The 21,703-nt window shown below is 38.3% G+C and overlaps 1 protein-coding gene across 1 annotated transcript; it reads left to right on the forward strand.

Moving 5' to 3' along the window:
- Positions 1-2,336: 2,336 nt before the first annotated feature.
- Positions 2,337-18,566, forward strand: LOC147495352 (uncharacterized). Its single transcript, XM_086563980.1, is given in 10 exon segments — positions 2,337-3,137; positions 4,804-4,992; positions 12,739-12,831; positions 12,918-13,100; positions 13,195-13,297; positions 13,386-13,571; positions 14,155-16,020; positions 16,023-16,666; positions 17,055-18,054; positions 18,236-18,566. Coding segments are annotated over 9 exon segments (4,086 nt in total). The 5' UTR covers positions 2,337-2,906; the 3' UTR covers positions 17,646-18,054; positions 18,236-18,566.
- The last annotated feature ends 3,137 nt before the right edge of the window (positions 18,567-21,703 follow it).

Consider the following 21,703-nt stretch of genomic DNA (forward strand, 5'->3'; position numbering starts at 1 on the left):
AAAAGAAAGGGTGTCGATTTGGGTCCGGGTACCTGTATCTGAAAAATTGGGTTTTAATCGGTTTCAGGTTACCCGATAATTGAACCGACAGCAGTTTCGGATCAGTATCGGGTTCAGGTAGACAGGGGAAAAACACCTACCGAAATCTACTCTATATATCCGATTGGGTTGGGTACTCTATCGGTTTCAGTTTCGGATGACCCGATTAAAACCCAGTTTTTCAAAATCCAAAAAAAAAAAAAAAAAAATATTTTGTGAACAAAAAAGAAAAATAAGGTGGAATGAAGATGGTGGCTCGAAGTTGATCATTTCAATTCTTTCAACAATTAAAATGGACAACACACTAAATTTTATTAACAAATAACTTCAATAAAATAACAGATGCATGCATCAAAAACTTGCCAAATCAGAACTCGAATTGATATTGAGAATACAATACCGCTTCATTCAAAAGTATGAGTGTGATTCGCTGCTCCCAGGTGGGAGCTTCCCTTACTGCCCTCTTAACATAGTAACACCTCCTCTCCAACATGAAATTCCCTTTCACTGGCTGACAGGAAGCAGTGCAATAGTGCATTTTCATAGGAGTGTGCACGGGTTAGTTTGGGTTGGGTTTGGGACTAAATTGACAACCGAACCGACTATATCGGTTTATATTTTAATGGAACCGAACTAAATTGGTTGTGTTATACTAACCGACTCAAACCAAATCAATTTTCAACCGAATCGATATTCGAACCAAACTGATTGGGTTACGATTTAACCAATATTAACCAACCCGAACATACCGATTTTCACATATTTTTAAATTAAATCAATAAAATAATTAAATATGTATATTCTAATATATATTATATATGGCGGGTTGGTTTGAGTCGGATTTAGGATTAAACCGATGACCGAACCAACCCTAACGGTTTTTACATATACTTAACCGAATTGAACCTACTAATAAGCATAACCGACCTGAAACCGATTGGTTCAGTAGGTTCGGCTGGTTTTATGCACACCCTACATCCTCATTAGGACGCACTTATATAATGACAATAGAACTTGTTCAGATCCATAAAGTTTGAGTATCCAATAGAACCAGTGAATTGGCTATTGTCTAAAGTCTTTGAATTAAGATTGAAGGTGAAGAAAAGTGGGTGGAGATGTGTAGAAGAGAAAACTTAATTAACTCTAAAGAGGTGTGTTTGACTTTATTTAAAAAAAAATAAAAATTGGTGACCACTTTTGATGAGATTTGGACGGTGTGGTTATCCTTATATATATGATTAGCTAACTGGGTGGACCAAATAACAAGTTTAAACACAATTCTCACATATCTAATTTGTCAGGTTTCAAGTCGAGTTTTGGGTACCAAATTCCCACCGAACCCTAATCTATTATAGGGTAGGTAGGTTTTGGGTTCGGATTTTATAGGTTGCGGGTTGGTTTTTGTCGGTTTTTTATGTCGGGTTTTGGGTCGGTTTCAATTTCAGGTCCAAATGCATACCCCTAGGATGAACTATAGTGAAATTGATACACCATTAATTTTTTCCCGCAAATACTCTTATATTACAACTCATGTTAATTTTCTTATTTATTATATAATACTACTAATATATAGTCTGTGCCTATGATAATATTTCAAATTATAAAAGGTCGAACCCCAACCAACCTAATGATAAAAGGCTAACCCACAAAGTTGTCAGTACTATTTCAAATTAAACATTTTTAACTGCATATAATCTATAAAATTTTAAATTGTACATATCATATAAGATTTTGGATATGCTATATCATAATTTATGAGAAATATTTGTAGCCACATAATCTAATTCTGTGGCCCCATACCAATTTTTTTTTATTAAATATATATTTTTTTATAAATAAAAAAATGAAAAATATATCGAAATAAACCATTTATAGAACTCCATGGACACGTGACCTTTCTATTGTAGAATGAGAAGTACCATTTTAGATTCCGACTAGTTGGACTTTTTCTACCAGACATGATATTAAATTTTGTCCGATTTTCATAATTTCCTCTGTATTTGAAAACATATGGTAGCTTAGAAAAGAGGACAACTTAATCCCGTGTGACTAGAATTAAGTACAATGTGCCTAGTTCTAAATCCAATCCAAGTAACTTAAAGCCCAAATCCAATCCAAATCAATTAATCATAATCAAACTAATAGGCCTTGGTTTGGCCCAATAACACCTGAAAAAGTAGAAAAAAAATCTACCCGTTGAAAAAAAAAAAAAAAACAACAGTAAACTTGATTTCCCATATTTGTCTTTTTCTTTCTCACTTTCTCTCTCTTTCGTTCATTCTTTTTTTATTTTATTTTCTCTCTTAATTATTACCATCTCACATTCTCCCAAAAAAAAAAAAAAAACACACCCTCATTTCTTTCTTCCAAACCCTAATTCCTTCGATCTCCTTTATTCAATCACTCTAAACTCTAATATCAAAATCTGTTGTCGTATTAAAGTTTTTTTTTTTTTTTTTTTAGTTATTACTTTTGATTATAGATTTGTTGTTAGTCATCCTGTGATTGTTATGTTTTGTCATATGTTGATTGTAACTGTTTGGTTTCGTTACGATTCGTTGACGTTGAACTGACTTTGGATTGAAAAAAAAAAAAGTTTGACATTGAATTTACTTTTGTTGTTTTGTAGTATTTGTATTTCTAGGTGTTGTGTTGTGCATTGCCTTTGTGAAAGATTTTCTTTCTGAATGGTGCAATTTTTTTGGTTGGAAAAAAAAAATGTGGAGAAACTGTTTGTAAATTTTGTTTAGAAAGAAAAAAAAAGCTGTATTGTGTTTGGTTTTCTGAGCATTTGAAGTTGTTTTGGTTTGTTGAATACTATCATTTGATAAAAATACGGAGGAATTTTAGCTTTGGGATAGTATTGCATGGGCGACATTGAGGAATGGGCACAGCCAAGTGGCCTACTGCCCAATGGTCTTTTGGCCAATGATGCGGCATCAGTGACTCAAGTACTTGATTCAGAAAGATGGTCAAAGGCTGAAGAAAGAACTGCAGAACTGATTGCTCGCATTCAACCTAACAAACCTTCTGAAGAGCGAAGAAATGCTGTGGCAGATTATGTGCAGCGACTCATCATGAAGTGCTTCTCTTGTGAGGTAGCTTATTTTGCACACTTTTTTATAAGGCGGACCGCTATTAATTTTGACTCGCATAGTTTTATGATTGAGCACAATTCACAATAATATCTTAAGTTAGAAGGGTGTTTCATACATGACATTTTAAAGCAAGTAATGAAGTGTAGTTGCTTTGTCGGACAAGATACACGCACTGAGTAAGATAATCCAGCTGTAAGTTAACAGAAATTCTAAAAAGAGAATGATTTATATATTGAAAGTGGAATATGATAATTGATGTTCTAGGGTTTTAAGCTTCAATAGTTATTATATTCTGAGTTCAAGATTATTCACGAGGTTTCCCCTCTGAGGGGTCTGGGGTACGACAATATATGGAGAGTCTGTTTTATCGACATGAACTACTGACCTCCAGATCACAGTAGGGTATCCTGACCATTGCTCCAAGGCCCACATCTATATTTAAAGTTACATGATTGAAATAGTCCTTTGCTAACAGGACATGGTTCTTAGCTGCAGATAACAATTTACAGAAACAACTATATTACCATGTTTCAATCATGTATATTTTAAATGTCCAAGTGCTGTGGGAGTGCTTAGGTCTTTCAGAGTTTTTTTTTTTTTGGGTCTTGTTAGTGATTTTTCTTTACGCCTCCACAAATTAATAACTATCATGTATGGATTACAACCCCCCATTTTATGAGTGCTTTTGAATATCAGGTGTAAATTGTACAAATTATACTCTTTACATCCCGGACATGCCCTATGAAGAATAAATACGTGGTTCTTATTTGATAACCAAGAACCTCAAAAAGTTCTATGAGCCTACGACACTCACTGTCCCCAAGATGTCGTTAGTCGCATAATATGATTTTGAGATGGACACTAATACAGTTACTTTATACTCGTTGGAAATTCGTGGGTGCTTTTACTTTCATACTTAATTACATCCTATTGCAATTAAAGTTATTTCCTTATTTTCTTAGCATAGCAAATCTTGTAAGCATACTGTTAAAAGTTGATACTTGTTCGTATCCAAATTCATGTTTTGGATCTAGGAAATGCAAAGTTACATCCTTGCACAGAGGTCCATATCTAAGCGTCTTAGGCTATTTTGGTACAATACACTCTTGTCGTGCTACGAGATATTTTATCTGTAGAAAGCAAGAATATTTCTTTTTGGTTTTGTAGTTCGTGAAAGTAAATATTGAGGTTTTTGTTTTACCTCCAGGGACTTTGTATGATCCTGCACTTTCGCAACACCACATCTAGTACTTCGAATATAAAGGGTTTAGTGTTACAATTAGATTAAGTTTTATTGTCAAGACAAAAGTACTTGGGATGTTGAGTTGTTGAACACTTAACGAGAGAAACTTTGGTTATAATGTTTTACTTATTCAGAAATTCACTGGCTGCAATTGCTAATTAGCTTCACATTAGTTTCCAGCTGGGATTATTGGGATGGACTTCCTTGTATAACATTCTTAATTTTTGGGAAAATGAATGTCATGTTAATTACTCAGAATATACCCTGAAAAAGGATGCAGCTTATGCAAAGCTACCCTATAAGTATTATTTGCCAATGTAAAGATAGGTATATAATTCTGAATTTTGTTGGAATCTTTCTCCATTTTGTCTATCATTTTAATGTCCGTCTGTTATGACTGTGACTACTCTTTACTTTTAGCAGGTGTTCACCTTTGGATCTGTTCCTCTAAAAACTTACTTACCTGATGGGGACATTGACTTAACTGCTTTTAGCAAGAATCAACATGTGAAGGATACATGGGCTACAGAGGTTCGTGATATGCTCGAGAATGAAGAGAAGAGTGAGAATGCTGAGTTTCGTGTAAAAGAAGTTCAGTACATTCAGGCAGATGTATGTTTTTTCTTAGCACCTATCTTTGATGAATAATGTCTCTAATTTTGTATTTTCTTAGACTGTCCCCCTAGCACAGGCTTACTTCATTGGCATAGATGCAGATTATCTAGTTTTTTCCCCTTTCGAAGGGTAAACAAATAATTTTTGATGCATAATATAGAAAACAAAATCACAATGTTGGATTTGAACCAAGGTGTTGAAGGGTTCAGTGCACAGACTCTTTGAGGATTTTGTGCAGTGGACTACACATAGATGGGGAGTTTATCTTGTACATAGTCCCTACTTAATCCGGGGACCTGTTGTCACTGTTACTTGCGGTATATTATTACGGGAATACTTAATTACATGAAGGTGGGCCTGATAAGCAAGTTGGACCGAACCGCTTGGTAAATCATGTATGTGGGCTGGGATTTGCAAATGGGCCTATACTGGAAACTGGAATTGTTGCCCAATGCGATGGAACAGATCAGGAGGTGGCCCATGAAGGTAATTTAAATCTAGCAGACTCATCTGTGAGTAACGGGGATTAACTTGAGAGATCCAAATGGCCCAAGTCAGGAACATGTTGGCCCTGTTTATTCTCATTCTTTTTCTCGTTCTAATGCCAACTCTAAGTCGCTTCACCCTTCGGGTCATGTACTCAACTGTAACTCAGCGGGGTTTAGAAGCGGACTCCAGAGAAGGAACCAAGTGAGCTTGTCGGAGTTATCGTCTATAGGAGGAGGTAAGAAAGTGCAATCTGATCGAAAGGAAAATGGGTTAGAGAAAGGGTATGCAGAGACATCTATCATGGAGAAATTGGATCTGCTGTTACTACAGTGCCAAAATCAGAGAATAGCAAGTAAAGACTTGAGGGAATCACAAAAATTTCGATATAGGTATAAGAGAGAAAGAAGAAGGAAAAACTTAATGAATGTTTTGGACAATTATGGTGGAGATAATCATCCTGCAACAATTGGGTTTGTTGAGGTCAGGCAGAGAAGTTCAGAGGAGTCACGTAGGAGGGATTCTCTATGTGAAGAAGTAAGTAAAGAGGGGAACTCAGAGGCTGGTTTGACAGCAAACCAAACCCATATGGGGGAGTTTGGTGCAGGAACTCAGGAAGGCGTTAATGAGGGGCTTAGCCCAGGATCAATACCTACAACTGAAACGGTAGTTCAGGCTGCCATACAGATATCTGCTCTAGTTGGTGGCAAGCACAGTGGTGATGCCGGGTGTAGGAAACAAGGGGTTTCTAGCCGCATTTTGTCAAAATGTTTGGGAGTTACTGGTGAGTGTGTTATTGATGAAGGAGAGGGGGTGCAAAATAGGGAAGTTGGTGACCACAATCCTCCTGTTGAATGATTTCAATGAAAAAGACGTCGAAGGTGAGAGGGTGAGGGAACAAAGAGAAAACTTTTTATCTTTTGGTGAAAGATGGGGTGTATGGGTTGAGGAGAGGAGAGAGAAGATCATTCAACTCATGGAGAGTGGGGAGGAAGAAAGAAGGGCCACCGAAAACATTGAGGGGGATCCTTGGGAGGCCTATAATGACCTTTCTTCAGATTCGGGATATGAAGACTCGGTTGATTATGAGTATTTGGAAGAGGAGGTTGGCAAAGACATGGGGAGAGCTTATTCTTTATGTTAAAGCCGGTTATTCTTTCTTGGAATGTTAATGGGGTAGGAGGAAAGGAGAAAATAAGATGGATTAGGAGGATGAGGAGAAAGTCGAGAGTAAATTTTCTTATGATACAAGAATCTAAATGGGATAGTATGAGTTTATGTAGAGCAAGACAACTATGGGGAAGTGGGAATATGGGCTTTGCTTTCGTGCCTTTTTGGGGAGGACGGGAAGGTCCGGAGGTATGATTTCTTTATGGGATAAGGAAGTGGTGGAGGTGAGTGAGGTCTTGGAAGGAGCTTTCTCTCTTACCATTCGTTGTAGATGGGGAGTGGACCAACCTTGGTGTATGATTTCTAACATTTATAGGCCGGTGGATTACGGGTTCAAAGATGACTTTTGGATGGAATTGGAGGATGTAAGAGCTTGGAATGGGGATATGTGGTGTCTTGGGGGTGATTTTAATGCAACTAGATTTGTTTGGGAAAAGAAAGGGGGTTAGCGGAGAAGATAGGTTTATGAGGGAGTTTTCTTCTTTTGTCAATAGGAATTATCTTGTTGATATTCCTATGGGTGGTGGTTTATTCACCTTCTTGAGGGGTGAGGGTAATCCTTCATTGAGTCGCATTGATAGGTTTATTGTGAGTCCGGAGTGGGAGGAGATGTTTCCAAAAGAGTCTTTGTATGCATTACCGAAACCTATTTCGGATCATTGTCCAATTTTATTAGATTGTGAGGAGAAAGTAGGAGGGCCTAGGCCTTTCAAATTTGAGATGATGTGGTTCAAAGATGATGCTCTCATTCTTTTGATGGAAGGTTGGTGGGCGTCCTTCCATTTCAATGGGAATGCATGGTTTGTGTTTTGGAAAAAGTTGAATAGTTTGAAAGTAAACCTCAAGACATAGAATAAGGAGACTTTTGGTAGGGTGGATATTAGAATTGGTTTGAAATTGGAGGAAGTGGTCGAGTTGGACCATAAGGAGGAAGGGGGTACACTAACTAGAGAGGAGGTGGCAAGAAGAAAAGAAATAAAAAATGTACTTAATACACTTACTTTGATGGAGGAAGTGTCTTGGAGACAAAAATCAAGGGTGGTGGAGGTGAAGAAAGGGGAGAGAAATACTAAGTATTTTCATAAAATGGCAAGGACTAGAGGAAGAATTAACAATCTCTCAAAACTTAGGATTGGGGGTGTGCTAGAGGAGGATACGGAAGTCATTGCAAATCATGTGGTGGAGTTCTATGGGAAACTTTATAAATAACCTCATCGATGGTGGCCTAGAGTGGAAGGGATTAACCTTGATAGCATTTCGCTAGAAGACAAAGAAAGATTGGAGTCTCCAATTCTTGAACAAGAGGTGAAAGATGTGGTGGATATGCTTGGTGGGGATAAAGCACCGGGCCCGGATGGGTTTCCTATTGCATTTTTCAAGAGGTGTTGACACTTTTTAAAGGAGGATGTAGTGAAGGTGGTAGAAGAGTTTCATGGAGATAACTACCTTGATTGGCACCTTAATACAATTTTTATTACACTAATCCTGAAGAAAGGAGCGGAGGAGTTGAAAAACTATAGACCTATTAGTTTTCTTGGATCTTTGTACAAAATCATCACTAAAGTTCTTGCTACAAGGTTGAAAGCGGTTATGAGAGGCATTATTTCAAGCTTCCAAAATGAATTTGTTAGAAAAAGACAAATACTTGATTGTTCTTTGGTTGCAAATGAGATAATTGATTCGAAAGAAAAATTGAGTGGTGGAGGTATGGTTCTCAAGGTAGACATCATGAAAGCTTACGACCATGTGTCGTGGAATTTCTTGGATTTTGTTATGGAGAAGATGGGGTTTGGAGCTAGGTGGAGAAGATGGATTCGTGTATGCATTTCTATGGTGCAGTTTTTCCACCCTCATCAATGGAGTTCCACATGGATTCTTCCGGAGTTCTAAAGGATTGAGACAAGGTGATCCTCTATCACCTTTCATTTTTATCATGATTACTGAGGTACTTAATAAAATGACAAGTATGTTGGTGGAAGGGGGAATCATTGATGGTTTTAGAGCTTCAAGTAGAATGGAGTCCATATCCATCTCACACCTCCAATTTGCGGATGATACCATGTTTTTCACAAGTGCGACGATGGATAATGTGTATGCACTTAAATACTTACTTGGGTGGTTTGAGTTGGCCTCCGGGCTTAGAATCAACTTGTCAAAGTCGAGGATCTATGGAGTGGGGGTGGTGGAAAGGTTGGGTGATATTGCTAGTGTGTTGGGTTGTGAGGTGGATGTTTTTCCTACACTATATTTGGGCTTTCCGTTGGGAGCTTGCTAGAAGCAAGTCCAAGGATATTTGGGCCAAGGTAATTGATAGGGTGGAAAGTAGATTGGCGGGATGGAAAACAAAGTGTTTTCTATTGGGGAAGATGTATCTTGGTGAACTCTACTTTATCTACTATCCCAAATTGTTATCTTGCTTTGTTTCCAATTCCTAAAAGTGTCGCTAGGCACTTGGTGAAGCTATCTAGAAGATTCATATGGGGAGGGGAGGAAGGGAAGAATAAAATGCACATTGTTAAATGAGATAGGCTTTGTCTATCAAAGAAAGAAGGAGGGTTGGGGTGCAAACACATCTTGCTCTTGAACAAAGCTTTACTAGCAAAATGGAGTTGGAGATATGGTGAGGAGGAAGAACATCTATGGCGAAGAGTGGTGGTGGATAAGTATGAAGAGGTGGTTAATAAATGGTCGTTGAAGGTACCGAGAAATCCTTTTGGGAGGACTCTTTGGAGGAGCATTGCAGCGTATGGGATAAGTTTAAGAAAGGTGTGATTTTTCTACCCGGAACCGGGGAGACCATTTCATTTTGGGATGATGTATGGGTGGGGAAAACCACACTTAGGGAGCAATTTGATGACATTTATAGATTGGCGTGCAATAAGAAAGCCTTGATATCGGATTATTTGGAGAGAAGTAATCAAGGGGTGGTGTGGAACGTGTCACTTTGAAGAGGCCTTAATGATTGGGAGATAGAAAACTTTGAGACCTTTCTTAGAGTCTATTTACCATGAGGGGAGTAGATTTGGAGAGGTTGACTCAAGAAAGTGGATTTGGGAGGAGAAAGATGGGTTTACTGTAAAATCCTTTGACTTGAACTTGGCCAACGAGTTTACCTTGCAACATCTCAACACTACGGAGAGGATCCTTAATTTCTCACATAAAAAGATTTGGAAGATGTCCATCCCGTTCAAAGTGGCATTCTTTTGTTGGCTCACTTACTTGGGAAGGATCAAAATGGTTGATAATTTTAATCGAAGGGGTATGAACCTCCCAACCCTTTGTTCACTTTGCAAAAGGGTGGATGAAAGTATTGATCACCTTCTTCTCAATTGTCCACTTGCGAGTGATGTTTGGAAGGATTTCTTCTTCTCATTCAATAGGCCTTGGGATCCACCATTAAATGTTAGAGAAGCCTTAGTGAAGAATTTGATTGCGGGCTCTTTGTCTAACAAGTCCAAGTGGCTTGCGGATCATCTTCCTAGTGCTATTATGTGGACTTTATGGAAAGAAAGAAATATGAGGATCTTTGAGCACAAGGAGAAAGAGATGCATAAGATAGTGGAAGAAGTCAAAGAATTGTTGTTCGAATGGGCTAGTGTGTGCCCGAGCTTATGGGGAGTGGGTTATGTCGATTTTCTATGTGATTGGGATACTCGGTATGATCGAGTAGCTACTTGCTACCTAAGATCGATATGTAATTTGTTATGTGTAACCTTTGGATGTATAATAATTAAAATTGAGTTTTACCGATAAAAAAAAAAGGCATATTATTGTACTTGTTGGGTTTTTCAACCTACGTACGTTTGCTCTCAAGGAAACATCAATTGTCTGCACCAAAAGTAAAGATGTAGGATGAAGCATTAAAGAGAAAATATAGTTAAAGAAAATATAGTTAAAGATTACAAATTTACAATACCATGTACAACACTAGCCCTCACATGGTGCAAAATTGCAAATAAAGTAAAACTTAAAGAGAGCACTCTCTCATTGTTCCACGACTATTTGATTTTCAAATAATTATGTGTAGTTCAAAACATCTCCTCAGTTGATTTTTCTTTTAGAAGAAAATATTCTCGTTCATTATCATTACGTAGAATTCTAGTTTTATGCAAGGCAGTTTGTATAGAGTTTACGGACTGGACCAAAGAGATGGAGACTTGAGAGGGAGATGGAAGATTCTAGTGATTACTGGAATGGTTAGAGCCTCCGGAGATACTAGAGAAGGTCGAAGCGCACAGCGGAAGAGGACTGATTGAGAAAGGTGTTGGAAGTGGTTGGGTGTGGAAAGTGCGTTGGGAGAAGAATAGTTAAGGATGAAACGACATCTTCTAGCAAGAATGGTAAGGAAACTGTGTTAGAACTTAGAAGATTCTCAAGTAAGTAGCTTTCTGGAATTTGGTGGGTATCAATGTATTTTTTTTTATTGGTAAAAATGTGTGGGCAAGCCTGTTTTTAAAGAGATCAGTAACTCAATTGTGTGTAGTGGGGTTCGAACCCCAGACCTTTGGTATCATTACCCAAAGGTTTTACCAACTAAGCTAGAAGGCACTTACGTGGGTATCAATGTGGCAGTGATAAAGTGAAAACTACGAAAAGTGATGGATGAGAGGGAAGAAATAAAGGATATGTAGACTGATGGCAGCAGAGAATACAATGATGCTGAAGATCAGTGAATGACTTTTTAAAAGGAGATGTTTTGTCACCCGGTTCCGGCGTGTCTATTTCCTTTGGGAGGATATTTGGGTGGAGAAAACACCATTGAGAGAGCAATTCGCCACTAGGTATATAACAAATAAGCAAGAGTATCGGAATGCATGGAGAGATGGGAGCAAAAAAGTAGAGATGAACGTGACATTAAGGAGGGGCCTAAATGGTTGGGAAGTGGATGCATTTGTGTCTTTCTTGGCCACCGTTTATCAAGAGCAGGAGAAGTTTGGGTAGGTGGATAGAAGGAGATGGGTGTGGGACAATAAAGAGATGTTCCCAGTGTGGTCTTTCGATTAACAATAAGAATTGGTTAAGGAGTGCTTTTCGCCATCTAGTAGTTGAAGAGATAATTCATAATTATGGATGAACTCTATTCCATTTATTGTGGTGTTCTTTGCTTGAAGAGATAATTAATATTTATGGATGAACTCTAATCCATTTGGAATGGCGTTCTTTTATTTACTTGCTTTCTTGGGAAGAATTAAAATTATTGACATCTTGAATAGAAGAGGTATGGATCTTCACAATATTTGTTGACTATGTAAAGTGAGAGGGGAGAGTGTGGATCATCTTCTTCTTACTTTTACTTTCTCCAAGTGTATTTGGGAGCTATTCTTTTTCTAATTCCATAAACTTTAGAGGCCGCCTACTAACTTAAAAGGAGGTGCTAGCTAGTAAGCTAATACTAGTACCGCTTTCTAGTAAGGCATCGTGGATGGCGGAGCATCTTCCAAGAACTATTGCATGGAATTTATGAAAGGAGAAGAACACATGAGTAATTGAGCAAGTAGAGAATGCTATTTTAAAGGTGATGGAGGGGATTCAAAGAGGAGCTTTATGATTGGGCATGTGCTAATCCTAGCTTTAAGTGGGTGGCCATCAAGACTTAAAAGTGTAATGGGGAATGCTTGTGTCATAAAGTGGGTTGTAATAGAGAAATGAGGGTACCTCTAGTAAGACAAGTAGCTCCCTGCTACTAGGTCGACTACTCGACTAAATATAATTTTGTTACTTTGATATATGAATGAATTGAATTTTACCTATTAAAAATAAAATGACATGTCTATCATAGAAAGAAAAATGCAAGGGGGAGGGTGTACATTGTGATTTACAGGAAAAGTCTTTAGTAGGTGTTATTGGAAGGAAGAAGATTTTAAGGATGCACATTATGTCATAAAAGCTGGGCTCAGGAGGTTGCTAGGCGTAGATTGCGAATAGCTTGTTTCATTAGGTTTCTATGTTAGACATAATTGTCAAAATTATTATTCTTTAGTGAAGATTTTCATGGCATATGATCCTGATTTGTTTACTATTCTTCTGGGGTAGTCTCTTTAATCTGTTTGGTGAAATGACCTTTATCTTTTTTTGATCCATTTGCAGGTGAAAATAATAAAGTGCCTCGTAGAAAATATTGTTGTAGACATATCGTTTAATCAACTCGGTGGTCTATGTACACTTTGTTTTCTTGAGGAGGTGAATAGAATATGGCACATTTGAAGAATTCTTCAGTTGCTCCGGTCATATGTTCATTCTAACAGGTGTATCCTCATGTTCTGTAGGTGGACCATTTAATAAACCAAAATCATTTGTTCAAGCGCAGCATTATATTAATTAAAGCCTGGTGTTACTATGAGAGCCGTTTGTTGGGCGCTCATCATGGACTTATATCGACCTATGCCCTAGAGACGCTGGTTCTATATATATTTCATGTATTTAACAATTCCTTTACTGGACCACTTGAGGTAAGTTATTTCTGGCTTTATATTTTCTTGTTTTCATAGTTGAGTTTTAGTTGAATTGATTGTTTTACCTGAAAATATATTTCGTAATATGCAGGTCCTATATCGTTTTCTAGAATTCTTTAGTAATTTTGACTGGGATAACTGTTGTGTCAGCCTCTGGGGCCCAGTACCCATTTCTTCACTTCCAGATATGACAGGTTACAATCTGTATGCAGTTTTATTGTAGTATGTTGCTGATGGACTGTCCTTCATACTTAGTTAACTTCTGGTTTCTGTATGGTACAGCTGAACCTCCTCGAAAGGATAATGGAGACTTGTTGCTTAGCAAGATATTCCTTGATGCTTGTAGTTCTGTATATGCAGTTTTCCCTGGCGGGCAAGAAAATCAGGGCCAACCCTTTACCTCTAAACATTTCAATGTTATTGATCCTTTACGTACCAATAATAACCTTGGGCGTAGTGTCAGTAAAGGTATTCAACTCTAAACTCTTGATCAACCCTTTTACTTGTTATGTTATGTTATCAGAAAAAGATAATAATAATGTGTCGAATAATAGAAGATGAATAGATGTTTCTAGCATTGTTATCTCTTCCTTGCTATTATAATGTGGCGTGCCCCTCCTAAGGAGCCACCCAGGTCACTTCCGCCGCCAACAAGTAATTGTGTCTTAAATTCAATTAGACTTTCAATGGCTAAATAAGGTGGCTCAACTAACAGCTCATCTTAGCTGTCAGTAACTTCGCCCTGTGAAGTTACCATTTTGTCCCCCACACAATAAATCAAATTCAGTTTGCCTATGAGGTTATCTTTGGAAATGTGCTGACAAAAAAAAAATTGGGACCCACCTGATGTAACAACTAACAAGATGGTCCAATGGCCCACCACTATAATCAGTAATTTTCATTCCTTAAGGGCCCCACGAAACCTATTTAAACTGAAACGTGGAATTCTAAAAAGGTGTAAGTGGTCATTCAAATGTATCTTTAAATCGCGTGCGAGGTACGTGCACAGGTACTAGTACAATTTAATACTGTTTGTGTTTATTTTCCACAGGTAATTTTTTCAGAATACGCAGTGCCTTTGCATTCGGAGCTAAAAGGTTAGCCAGGCTACTGGAATGTCCTAAAGAAAACCTAGTACTTGAGGTAAATCAATTCTTCATGAACACGTGGGAGAGACATGGTAGTGGCTGTCGTCCTGATGCACCCAGTGCTACTTTGTGCCTAATGCAACCGATAAATTTCGATGATACTGATGCATCTGGGGATATTAAGAACTATCCAAGAAGCAAGAAAAAGAATGAGAAATCCACTACTCATGAATCTATGGCTGAGGGTACTCGGGCTTTTCATGGTCTTTCTTCCCAACATGGTTTCCGTTCTTCAGATACCTTATCGAGGAGCAATAGCGTGTTGCCAGATTACCGTACTCAAAGCAAAAAAAATTTTAACAACCAAACTAGCTCGAGGGTTCCGGATCAGCTTGCAAGGAGTATTAGTTCTATTGAAAGTGTACAGCCTGACAAGGGTTCGAAAAATTCTAGAGCAGATTACTTGATTAACGAAATTCAGGGAAGGTATCAGTTTGCGAGGACACGTTCTAGTCCTGAGCTTACGGACACCTCCAATGAGGTTTCGTTAAGAGCAAGGCGTAACAGGGTGCCAGATGGGAAGAGCATGGTTGCTTCTAAAGCAGATTATAGCAGGAGGAATAACTCAGAGTTAGAGGTGCCAGGAACACATGGTACAAGATCTTCGATTGATGATCCAGCATCTATGAGGCATAACTCATTTCGTCAAGGTATTGAGGCTACCACTAATTCGACTATTCCCTTGAGTAATTGTCATGATGAAGAGGCTCCAGGTTCAGTGAAAGGTGGGCTTGCTTCAGTTGCTGCTTCAAGGGAAATGCATCTAGAGGAGCAAGATTTGGTGAACATGATGGCTTCTTCCAGGATCAGTGGTTTGGGTAGCCAGGTTCAGATGCCGATGAATTTTGCTCCTCACCTTCCTCTTCAAACGTCAACATCTGTTTTAGCTTCCATGGGTTATTCTCAAAAAAATCTGGTAGGAATGCTTCCTACAAACATCCCTTTGGTAGGGCCTCCTTGGGGATCACATATGCACTTTCCTCAAGGTCTTTCTTCACCATTGTCTTATTACTCCCCATCTACTGAATTGGTGTCCAATACAGAAGAAATAGTTGAATTGAGTAATGGCAATTCAGATTTGAGACGCGCTAACCAGGGAGCTGATCCTAGTTTTTGGCATGATGACCAGGATGCTGGTTCCTCTAGAGGCTTTGATTCCGGTAATGGAAGTTTCCCGATGCTACAATCAGATGACGATAACCAATCATCTTCAGTTGGATTTGGTTATGTTCCTTTGTCACCTGTGGGTAACTCTGGCAGTTATTTCGTGAGAGGGCAACAAAGGTTTGCCAAGGAAAATAGGGGGTTAGTGAGAGAAGAAGTCAAAGAATCTTTTCATCAAAACAATAGAGGAGATGAGGTTTACTTGACAAACAGAAGTCCAAGTTTGAGACTACCTACTTCTCAGGTGAGTTCTTCAAGAAGCAAAGCATCTTCTGAAAGTTCTTTGGATGCATCTACTGTGAAGACCTCTAAGTCAGGAAAGGATAGACGGGGTAGGAGAGTTCCACCCTCTGTTACATCTACTATGCATGGGAAAGGGAAGAATGGATGGCAGCATGAGGTTGCGACAATTGATCATAGTTCTTCTCAGGGAGATGATGACAACAGAGACTGGATTCCCCTTTCAACGATGAATGATGAAGTGGAAGATAGAACTGCAGGGCCTGCACTAGTGGTTCCATCACATGCTAGGAGTCATCAGATGCGAAACTATGTTCCAGCAGAAGTTAGTAGGTCAGAATCTGTGATACCTGTTACCTCTATGCTTGCGGTTCTAGTTCGCGCCAAAGAGGGATGGATAATTCTGGGATGGTTCCTTTTGCATTTTACCTTCCTGGGTCACCAGTTCCCTTTCTGACGATGCTTCCGGTTTTTAATCTCCCCACCGAGACTGGAAATTCTGACGGTTCTACAAATAATTTTGATAGGGAGGAGACAATGGACAAAAGCCATAAAAACCAGTCAGATCAGAACTTTGATTCAGCAGAGAGTCTTGACCAGTCGGAGATCTTCAGTAGTTCTTGTTCTACAAAACATTCTGCTTCTGTGGACCCATCTGAGGAACCATGTGACCACAACACTGACATTCTTCACAGTGACTTTGCTAGTCATTGGCAAAATTTGCAATATGGAAGATTCTGCCAAAATCCACGCTATCATGGTCCTCCAATTTATCCTTCTCCTGTTATGGTACCCTCTGCGTATTTACAGGGCCATATTCCATGGGAGGGTCCTGGAAGACCTGTTTCACCCAATGGCAATATCGTGAGTCAGCTCATGAGTTATGGCCCTCATCTCGTTTCTGTTGCACCATTTCAGCCTGGTTCCAATAGGCCAACCAGTGTATATCAGCGTTATGGTGATGAACTACCTAGGTATCGAAGCGGAACTGGGACTTACCTTCCAAATACTGTAAGATGAGAATATTTCTTGCAACCTTTCGTTGATCCAGTATGTACCTAATTGTAGTATCTTAAATATTTTTGGTAATGTATCAGTTTAAGAAGTCTCATTTCCCATCATCTTTTGAATATGGCTGCAGTTTAGCATCTTAGTTCAGTTCAATTGGACAGGCATAAAATACTTGTGTGTGTGTGACAGAGAGAGGAGGGGGTCTCTAAATGTGTTCCTTTACCAGTGTTCTGGCTTCTGTCATTGCATGAATCGTTGGTTTAGAAAGAAGATGATTTTAAGCCATCTTTTCTGTTCTCCCGTCAAGTGCATTATATAATTTTACCGTCTCTATATTGTCTCCTTACAGAACCAATAGAGAGATCTGATTTTTGTTTGAACTTTTCAGAAGGTTTCTTTGAAAGACCGCCATTCTTCAAATAGCAGAAACCAGAGAGGAAATTACAACTATGATCATAATGACCGTCATAGTGACAGAGAAGGAAACTGGAACAACAATACGAGACCCCGAGCTTCTGGACGCAATTACAATCGTAGCCAAGTGGACAGACTAAGTCCCAGGTCTGACCGGCTAGCATCAAGTGAGAGTCGAGTTGACAGGCCGTGGGACTCATTCAGACATGACTCTTTTCCCTCCCACCAGTCCCAAAATGGTCCTTTCGGCTCCTCAAACATTACGAACAGTGTCCCTGCCAATGTGGCATATGGAATGTATCCATTGCAAGCAGTGAATTCCAATGGTGTTGCTCCATCTGTTGTAATGCTCTATCCTTATGATCATAATGGTGGTTACGGTTCACCTCCTGAGCAGCTCGAGTTTGGTACGCTTGGCCCAATACACATTTCGGGTACCAATGAAGTATCTCAACTTGGTGAGAGAGGCCTGGTTAGGGGTGTATATGAACATCAAAAGTTTCAAGGAGGTTCTCCTGCATATTCTTCACCAGATCAACCATCTTCGCCCCAACTTCAGCGGTAATATTTCTGCTAGTTCTTTGAAATCAGACTCGATGGATAACTCCAAGCATCAGTTACGGTTTATGAATTGTACTGCAACAAGATGTTGAAGTTCTTTCAGTATAGATGAACCAAATGATGCACCACTGGTTGCTGTTTTGCTGTGGATCTGGTTCTTCTACAAGCGTGTGGACATCCTCGACAGTTGGAAGTCGAGGATGCTCCTATTTTCTTGTACTTGACATAAACAGAGCGTCAGATGCTCTTGTTCTTCTGGTGCATAAGATGTCTTTCTTGACCCTTGTCCATGATTTCTTCGGCTGTGCACATGTGCCTGGCATGAGAAATAGGAATTTTGGTTGGTGAAAGTTTGGCCCTTCAACAGGATGGTGTAATCACTGAGCATTGAACGCTGCTTGTGGCGCAGGATGGTTAGTGCTCATGCAGTGTATATTACTATAGTCCGTTTCTCGCACTTTCATGTTTCATTTAGTATAGGAGCTTGGCCGTATATTTTGCTTTCAATATTTTGATACCTTGATCCTAATTCTACAATGTAACGATACTTACTATAACATCTTAACAGGAGGTTTTGATTTTCTTTTTTGCCAGGTTGGTGACTCGGAGGAATTATCAGTTGAAAGACGAGGACTTCTTACCTCGTGATGATGGTGAAATATCTTTAACAGCAAAGCTCCCCTTATCTGATCCTGTTAACGTAGACGCCTCTCAAAAGATTATCCAGATCTTGTTTAAGTAGTTCTGTATATTTCACCTATGTACATCAACACCATTTGACGTTAGTGCAGTGCTTGTATGTACACTAATACGAAAAGTTTTAACCTGATCCATTTGAGAGGGGTGGTGGGTAACTTCTCATTGTGTAATCTGCGTAAAGTTTATACATGATTTGGGCATAAATCAAAATTTAGGTTTACGTTTCCATGTTTTCCATGATGTACCCTTCTTTATCACTGTTCACTGTGTTCTTAATATTCGTTTACGTTTCAAATTTTGTTTATTAACCTTGAATTTTACATGATGTTGGTGTTGATTGTTGACAAAACGTGCTAGTGTATTCTTGCATTTACAACAGTTAGTCAGTTGCGATTATCTGTCTGATTAAATAGAGACTAGTTTTCGCGCACACTGATTAAAAGAAAATAATATATTTCAATTTAGATCATGGTGAATTCCTAATAAAAATTTAACCAATTAGACTATTTATTTTGGAATACAGGTATACCTGAGATTTTTCCTTGTGAAATTAAGAATTTGATGCTGCGTAATCAGACACGTGGGCTGATTGGACCTAATAATAATAATAAGGGCTATGAAGACTTTCAAGCCCAATAAAATTCCCGCCAAAAACATTACATTACATTCTTTCCAAGTATCCCAATTTATTAACTCTGATTTGTTTTTTCAGGGCAATGAAAATGTTTCTCTTATCGGTTCTGCACTTGATCCATTTCTAGTGTACGTATGTTGCATTGTTGTTTGAAGGTTTAAATTTGTTTTTATTTTATTAATTTGTTAAGTTGGTCAACATGTTTGTTTGAATTTAATTGATGTTTGTTTGAATTTTGAGGCATGTTTTCCACTATTCTTTATTTCTTTTTTTCTACTTATGCTCTTCAGAAGATCATACACGGAAGTATATGATCTTGGTGGCAGCAACTAAAACATTCATTGCAGTCTGGAAAAACGAAGGTATGAACCTATACTCTGTTACAAAATCATTACTTGTTGACTGAATATTGCCTCTGTTATACAAAGCTAATTTAAAGAGGACCCGATGCACTCTTTTACGACCTCATAAGGGTATCAAACTTGTCATTTGGTTATTCATAGAAAGGTCTTTTTTGGCATTTTCTGGACATGCTCGTTCTGTGGGAAGAAAATGCATAATGTGATGTAAAATGACCAAAATAGAAAGTTGATATGATGAAAACCAACTGTATGGGAAGAAACTTGAGGTAAAAACCTCCACAACATTGCAGGTTACTAAAACTTATAGATAATTAGGTCAAAATATGACATTAATATATTATGACCTCCATCACTCCATGAAAAGCACATCTTACAAGAACGAGTGAACGTCTGTACTGAAGTTTTAGAAAATTTAGGGCCTACATGGCTACATGTACTTGGTAATACTACTAAACTAGGGAAAAAGAAGAGTGCATCATGATAAGTGATAACTTAAACCGGATAGTGTTAAAAGCACTAGCTAGTTCAGTTGGTAAAACCTTTTGGTCATGAGCAGTCGAGCAGAGGTCTGACCAGCACTACCAGGTTACTGATCTCATTGAACGAAAATTCATCAATTCCTTGGAATCTCCTTTTCTCCCCTCAAATAATTGAACTAAGAATAACAAAAGCAAAATATCTTGTTATTGTTTGAACCTTGATGTTGTATAGCCTGTAGGTTGTATGTTGTTGTGAAACTGGAATGTTTGTGCCAACTGTAGCCAACTCCAAAAAAATAAAAGATATAGTTAGTATGTGGTACACTAAGAGTTAAACAAATATTCCGATGAATAAAATTCTTAAGTTGAGGCCATTTGTACTAGTCGTAGTAACTAGGCAAACTAGCTGAGCTAGGAAAGTAAAGAAAGATGTAGTCCTGGGTCAAATACTTTTGATTGCATGATATGGGCGTAGCCATATAAGTGTAAATTCTCTCCAGTTACTGAATTGGTTTGGTCTATATCTTTTAAAGTTCCAATTTATCTTTTACCAAATACTGGACAGGACCTGAACCATTTATTCCAATCTCCAAATGACATTGTTTTAAAGCAATGATGTCTGCCAACTTTGAGTTACTGAAAATAATCCCTTTGCAGGTTCTCCTAAGAAAGAGATTAGTGGGGAAAGAAACACCTGTAAGGCATCTTTTGGAGGAGGAGAGTCCAGGGAGCCTGCCATTTTTCGAAATGGAGCAAAAGTGTGATTTTGGGTTATCCTTGCTAATAGAGTCGAAAGGGGATTTACATTAGTGAGATGAATTTCCATGTAGATCTTGTAACCGCTTGACCACCCCAGAAAGCAAATCAAAAAACTTCTCCAATCTGTCCAAGCGGCTTTAGAAAAAGCTTAAAACTCCTTAACAAAACCAAAAACTTCAAAATGAAGAACACCAATTCTCATTTAACATTAAATCAAAAAGCCCAACATCATAAAAATCTAACCTTTTTCTTGCTAAGCTATTAGTGATTCCTTTCTCCATTACCCAAACATGGATTGAAGGGTAAACTAAAACTGAAGCTATCAGTGAAAAATGGTGCGTATATGTACCAATTCTCAAGAGGCCTATTTTTTACCCAGTTTTATGGAAAATTTAAGACTTTTATTTGGCTCATCAGATTCTTCAGCTGGCTGAGCGACTGAGACCTTCGCTGATTGGATAGGAAATGCTTATTGCATATAATTGGGTGCTTCTACATCTCTGTTACAAGGCACCCGTGGTTTGAGGGCAAAATGTCGTTAGTGAGATCCATTTCTAGTGAATGCCATTGTTTTGGGTTGTTTTGATTTTGATAAAATGTAAACAAGTTTTTGTAATACACAGAATCATGAATACTGTACAGATTAGTCAGTTACCTATTCAGGCTTCAAAGCTTTGATTTTAATTAGCAAGTTATGCTCTCATTCATTTATTTTTTTACTACTTAGTTTACAATTAAACCGATGTTAATTCCTGACCAGACTTTGTACAATTTTGAACTGAATGATGGACAGAACCACAAGAATGTATTATTGTATATATTTACACCATTCATAAAGAATTCACCCTGATCACATTTGTAATGAAAATCGGATGATAAAAAATTCAAATGAAGTTTCGTACGAAGCAAGTCAACAACAGACCAGTAACAAACAATAATTGAAGATCCACCACTGAAGGAAGACCTAGTAGTAAATTAATAATACACTGTAAAATATGATATTTGTGGCTCCCACATTCTCTCTTTCTTATCACCATTGTCAAATACAAACAGCAGAGAGAGTTTTCCATAACTTTGAACCTTTGTGGTGGCCTGTTGTGAAACTGGAATTTTGTACCAACTGTAGGTT

This window comes from Coptis chinensis, chromosome 6 (assembly GCF_015680905.1).
Source record: "Coptis chinensis isolate HL-2020 chromosome 6, ASM1568090v1, whole genome shotgun sequence".
NCBI lineage: Eukaryota > Viridiplantae > Streptophyta > Magnoliopsida > Ranunculales > Ranunculaceae > Coptis > Coptis chinensis.